The 6,438-nt window shown below is 55.3% G+C and overlaps 1 protein-coding gene across 1 annotated transcript in view; it reads right to left on the reverse strand.

Moving 5' to 3' along the window:
• Window positions 1-5,831: 5,831 nt before the first annotated feature.
• CALY (calcyon neuron-specific vesicular protein) overlaps window positions 5,832-6,438 on the reverse strand; it is an 11,534-nt gene continuing 10,927 nt past the window's right edge. Inside the window, exon 6 of the mRNA XM_011941993.1 lies at window positions 5,832-5,964. Within this exon, the coding sequence (XP_011797383.1) occupies window positions 5,832-5,964 (133 nt within the window). The remainder of the gene's footprint in view (window positions 5,965-6,438) is intronic.

Genomic DNA, 6,438 nt, shown 5'->3' on the forward strand with positions numbered 1-6,438 from the left:
CCAAGCCCCGTCCCTTCATCCTCCGGCCCCCGCGCCCGCTCCTCACAGGGACAGGCTGTGCCCGTGTCTGCTCCACCGCCAGCCGGCCGATACCCCGGGGCGTGCGGCAACGAAGACCTCAGGCGACCGATGGCCGTCCTCCCCTTTCCCCGCGGCCCGGGTCGGCACGGCTGGCTGCAGCGCCACCTCCTGGAGGCGTCAGCGAAGTGTCGCCTTCTCCGCTGGGCGTCAGCTCGGACACCGTGGAGGGACGCGCTTGGAGGATGTGGGTGGCCCCGTGGGGAACCGCGCAGAGTCGGCGGTCGCCGTGGTCCTGGCCCAGCTTCCAGGCCTCCCATTGCCAGGGGCAGGCGGCTGGGAGCCTGTGGGAGGAGGTGTGGGAGCAGGCAGGGGTCCGTAGACATCCTCCCGGCTCCAGCCACCCTGCGCGAATGTAAGGCCTCTGCCGCGGGCCTCAGTTTACCCATCTGTAGATGAGCAGGTGACAGGTGAGCTCCAAGAATTAGCCAGATTTGAAGCCCAGTGCTGGGAACACAGTGGACACATTCCTTGACTCCTACTGTTGCCCTTGCCCCTCTCTGCCTCTTACGCTCATTCACGTGCACAGACGATCCACTCCACCTCCTTTCTGTATGTGGTTCCGTGCTCACACTCACACACGCTCACACAATCCACGCCCCTCCTCTCTGTATGTGTGTCCCTGCTCACACACACGCTCACACTCATACACACAGTCCACGCCCCTCCTCTCTGTGCTCACACTCACACATGCTCACACAATCCATGTCCCTCCTCTCTGTATGTGGTTCCGTGCTCACACACACACATGCTCACACTGACTCTCACACACACACTCCACACCCCCTCCTCTCTGTATGTGCATCCCTGCTCACACACACATGCTTACACTCACACAATCCATGCCCCTCCTCTCTGTATGTGCATCTGTGCTCACATTCACACACTCATATGCTCATGCACACACACAATCCATGCCACATCCTCTGTGTGTATCTGTATTCACGCTCACACTAAGACACACACACAATCCACACCCCTTCTCTTTGTATATGCATCTGTGCTCACATGCTCACACTAACACTCTCACACACACACACAATCCACACCCCCTCTCTGTGCATCTGTGCTCACACACATGCTCACACTAACGCTAACACACAATGCACACCCTCTCCTGTCCGTGCTCACACGCTCACACACACATAATCCACACTCCCTCCTCTCTGTGCGTCTGTGCTCACACTAACACACGCACCCTCACACACAATCCATACCCCTTCCTCTCTGTACGTGCATCCATGCTCACACACAGGGAAGCCAGAAGCCCCTCCCCCCCCCCGTTGGCTTTCATGTGGGTTGTGTGGATCTGGAAACCTAAATTCCTGATTTTGATCATTGCATGAAGCTTACATAAGAAAACGCCCTTGTTTGCGGGGAATCCACACTGAAGTATTTAAGGATAAAGAGGTCACTTCCTCTGAGTGCAAGGAGTTGCCAGGCCGGGTGGGAAGGGTGGGACTTACGGCAGCTCCAGGAGCCCCTGGGCCCTTCTCAGCTCCCATCTGGCTCCAAGGGAATGGGAGATGCCTTACCCCTCCTCAGACCCCACTCCCCACTCCCCACTCAGATGCCCCATTCACCCATTGGCTCAGAAAAAACGTTAGGTAGGTAGCAGCTAAAGAGATGACAGATTATTGACAGATGATAGATAATAGATGGTAGGTGATAGATGATAGAGGATAATAGGTGATAGACAATAGGTGATCGATGACAGATAATAGGCCATAGACAATAGGTGACAGATAATTGATAGGCTGGTAGGTAGATAGACGAGGTGGTGGAGTGTGATAGAGCGGATGGGGTGGAATGCCAGATGCTAGAGTTTGGATGTTAACATTTGACCCCCAACGTTCAAGGTGGGGCCTGGATGGAAGGTGTTTGGGTCATGGGGCAGACATGAATGGCTTGGTGCCACTCTCAAGGTAACGAGTGAGTTACTGCAAGCTCCGCCTCCCAGGTTCACAGTATTCTCCTGCCTCAGCCTCCTGAGTAGCTGGGACTACAGGCGCCCAGCATAATGCCCAGCTAATTTTGTGTATTTTTAGTAGAGACGGTGTGTAGTGTGTCTGGAGTTGGTTCCTTCTGGTGGGTTCGTGGTCTCGCTGACTTCAAGAATGAAGCCATAGACCTTCGCAGTGAGTGTTAGAGCTCTTAAAGGTGGCACGGACCCAAAGCATATATAGCAGCAAGATCTATTGTGAAGTGTGAAAGAACAAAGCTTCCACATTGTGAAAGGGGACCCGAGCAGGTTGCCCCTGCTGGCTGGGGCATATGGGGGGATGGTGGCCAGCTTTTATTCCCTTATTTGTCCCTGCCCATGTCCTGCTGATTGGTCCATTTTACAGAGTGCTGATTGGTCCATTTTACAAACCTTTAGCTAGCTACAGAGTGCTGATTGGTGTGTTTTTACAGCGCACTGATTGGTGCATTTTACAAACCTCTAGCTAGCTACAGAGCGCTGATTGGTGTGTTTTTACAGAGCACTGATTGGTACATTTTACAAACCTCTAGCTAGCTACAGAGTGCTGATTGGTGCGTTTTTACAGAGCACTGATTGGTGCATTTTACAAACCCTAGCTAGCTACAGAGTGCTGATTGGTGCATTTTACAATCCTCTTGTAAGACAGAAAAGTTCTCCAAGTACTCACTTGACCCAGGAAGTCCAGCTGGCTTCATCTCTCAACCGCATTTCACCATGCTAGTCAGGATGATCTTGATCACCTGACCTTGTGATCCACCCACTTTGGCCAACCAAAGTGCTAGGATTACAGGTGTGAGCCACGGCACCTGACCCAATGATTTTTTTTTTTTTTTGACGGAGTTTTGCTCTGTCGCCCAGGCTGGAGTACAGTGGCGCAATCTTGGCTCACTGCAAGCTCTGTCTCCCAGGTTCATGCCATTCTCCTGCCTCAGCCTCCTGAGTAGCTGGGACTATAGGCGCCCGCCACCACACCCAGATAATTTTTTGTAGTTTTTTTTTTTTTTTTTTTTTTAGTACAGAGGGAGTTTCACTGTGTTAGCCAGGATGGTCTTGATCTACTGACCTTGTGATCTGTGGGTGAAGGATTACCCAGGTGCCGAGGCAAGAGACTGAAGGCACAAACTGTTTCAGTATAATAAAGGAAATAGTTAGGATAAGAATAGTTATAATACAAATTAGATATAGAGATGATCGTGGACATTATCAATCACTAGTATAAACATTATTAATCATTAGCTTTTAATATTACTCTTTGTTGTATTACTAATATAACCAAGGAATAACCGGCAGGTATAGGGTCAGGTGCTGAAGAGATATTGTGAGAAGTGACCTAGAAGGCAAGAGGTGAGCCTTCTGTCACACCTGCATAAGGGCCGCTTGAGGGCACCTTGGTCAAGTGGTAACGCCAGTGTCTGGGAAGGCACCTGTTACTTAGCAGACCGCGAAAGGGAGTCTCTTTTCCTTGGAGGAGTCGGGGAACACTCTGCTCCACCAGCTTCTTGTGGAAGGCTGGATATTATCCAGGTCTACCCACAGTCATCTGGCGGCCTAAACCCCTCCCTGTGGTGCTGTGCTTCAACGGTCACGCTCCTTGTCCACTTTCATGTTCCTCCCATACTCCTGGTTCCTCTTTGAAGTTCGTAGTAGACAGCGGTAGAAGAAATAGTAAAAGTCTTAAAGTCTGATCTTTCCTATAAGTGCATAGAAGAAAACGCTGACATATGCTGCCTTGCCTCTCTACTTCTGCTACCTAAGAGGGAAGGGCCCTGTGTTCTGTGATCACGTGACTTGCTTCACCTTGTCAATCACTTAGAAGATCCACCCTCCCTACCCTGCCTCCTTGTTCTTGTATGCACTAAATATTAGCGCACCCAGCCATTCAGGGCCACTACCGGTCTCCACGTCTTGGTGGTAGTGGTCCCCGGGGCCCAGCTGCTTTCTCTTTATCTCTTTGTCTCGTGTCTTTATTTCTTACAATCTCTCATCTCCACACGTGGGGAGAACACCCGCTAAGCCCCGTAGGGCTGTACCCTACAGTGATCCACCCACGTCGGCCTCCCACAGTGCTGGGATTACAGGCATGAGCCATTGCTCGCGCCTAGCTGAGAATTGATTGTTATAGTCTGGCATAGCCAGGTGCAATGGCTCACACCTGTAATCCCAGCACTTTGGGAGGCCAAGGCAGGTGGATCACGAGGTCAGGAGTTCGAGACCATCCTGGCTAACACAGTGAAACCCCATCTCTACTAAAAATACAAAAAAATTAGCCAGGTATGGTGGCGGGTGCCTGTAGTCTCAGCTACTCGGGAGGCTGAGGCAGGAGAATGGTGTGAACCCAGGAGGCAGAGCTTGCAGTGAATGGAGATCGTGCCACTGCACTCCAGCCTGGGTGACAGAGCAAGACTCTGTCTCAAAAAATAAAATAAAATTTAAAATAAAAATAAAATAATAAAATACGGGGAAAAGCTGTATTTTAATTCAAACATCAGCCATGCAGAGACTCCCTGCCCTCATATATCCCAGCTGAGGCCCCAGGCCCTCAGCCCTCCTCTCTTGCAGGCCATTAGGGCCAACTCAGTTCTGCGTGTGCCTGTTCAATGCCCTTAGAAGCCCAGCAGTGAAGGGTGTGGTGTGCATGGCCCTGTCTTCCCTGACCCCACCTGCCTGGCCTCCAGTTCACCATGGCTTCCCTGGCAGGCCCAGATCACAGGCTTCCTGGGCACTGCCCACTATTCCAAAGCAGGCCAGTCCCACTGAACTGGGAAGCTGCCTAGACCCCCACCTTACCAGCAGGCCTGGGAGCCAATGGCGGGGTCTTCCATCCACTCTTGGTCCGAGCATCCAGCCCTGTGTTCACAACCAGGACTCCAGTGACTATCCAGTCCCCTAGCCCAGTGCCCAGGAACAGGTTAGATCCACTGGCGCTGGCTCTGGCAGCTCCCTTGATGCCGTAGAGGCTGCCCTGGGCTGTTCTCCAAGTCACTGGGCTCCATGCTGAGATCAAGGCGGGGCTTCCCAAGGGGATCCCACCTGTATGTGAGGCCCCCACCCTCCACCAGGCAGTGCAGGAAATGCCAGCCCCTCCTGCCTGAAGCTGCTTCCAGTGGCTCGCGGGACCGCCTAGGCTCTGTTGCTCTCTCTCAGCCCCAAGCCCTTAGTCCCAAGGCCCGAACTCCCCTCCCACCAGGTGGGGTGTCTGGGCCCCAGGAGAAAGGGATCCCAGGAGGACAGGTGTTTGGGTGGGCGGCGCTGCAGAGCTGCAGCTGGTTGGGGTGGTGCAGGCGGTGGGTGAGATCTGCCAAAGTCCATTCCCGGTAGTGTTCAGTGCCGGGAGTTGGCTGGGGCTGAGGTGGGGATGCTGGGGCTGGGGTGGGGATGCTGCGGGGGGACTCACAGCAGCTCTAGGCTCCCCTGGCCCTTCAGCCTTACCATCTTTCATCTGGCTCCAGGGACACGGGAGACCCCAGACCCCAGGAGCCAGAGCTCACCCCTCCTCAGGCGCCACTCCCCACTCGGACGCCCCCATTCACTTCTTTCTTCACTTGGTCATTTATGACTGTGGGCCGCACATCTAGGAGACAGACGCTGCTCATGGGTGCCGCCCAGAACCAGGGGTCAGCGGGGAGGCAGACACTCCTGTCAGAGGGGGGACGCCCGGGACCCAGGCCCAGCTCCAGGTAGATGGCGGGGGTGGAACCAGCAGGACAAGGGACTGGGCAGCGGTTAGGGATGGACCCGAGGCTCCCCTGGGTGAGCCGGAGCCCCGCCATTAAGGCATATCCCGGTGGGGCTTGGACAAGGCCGGGACCACGCAGCGCGAGGATGCGCGTGCTCCGCCTGGGCGCGCCACAGCTTCCCGGGAGCTGCCCCCACGGAGTCTCTCCTGGGTCCTTCGGGGGTCCCTGGGGGGAGCACAATGCCGGCCTCACTCACAGCTGGCGGGGTGGGGGGCAGGAGAAAGGCCAGCCGGGCAGAGGACGCGCAGGAGAGATGGAAGACTCCGGTGAACGTGAAATCTTTACTTAGAGAAAAGCGACAGAGTCAGAGACCCACGGGGGCGGGGCTGCAGCGAGGGCGCCTGGGGGCGAGACACGAACACGGCGGAGAGCATCGGGCGACGCGCTGGTCACAGGAGCTGGCGGGGGACGCTGCGGAGACAGAGCCCGAGGGTTAAGAGTGGCGACGCGGCTGGGGGCTCCCCACGGACACTGCGCCCCACGGCGGGCTCGGATTCACAACCCCCACTCCCGAGGTTCTGGCGGGCCGGGTCGGAGAGAAGAGGAAGGGACGGGTGGCGGGGGTCTCTGGCTCAGAAGCGGTGTCAGGAGGCCAGGAAGCGACCCGCTGGTCACAGGAGCTGGCGGGGGACGCTGCGG

The sequence above is a fragment of the Colobus angolensis genome, unplaced genomic scaffold, assembly GCF_000951035.1.
Source record: "Colobus angolensis palliatus isolate OR3802 unplaced genomic scaffold, Cang.pa_1.0 Scaffold204, whole genome shotgun sequence".
NCBI lineage: Eukaryota > Metazoa > Chordata > Mammalia > Primates > Cercopithecidae > Colobus > Colobus angolensis.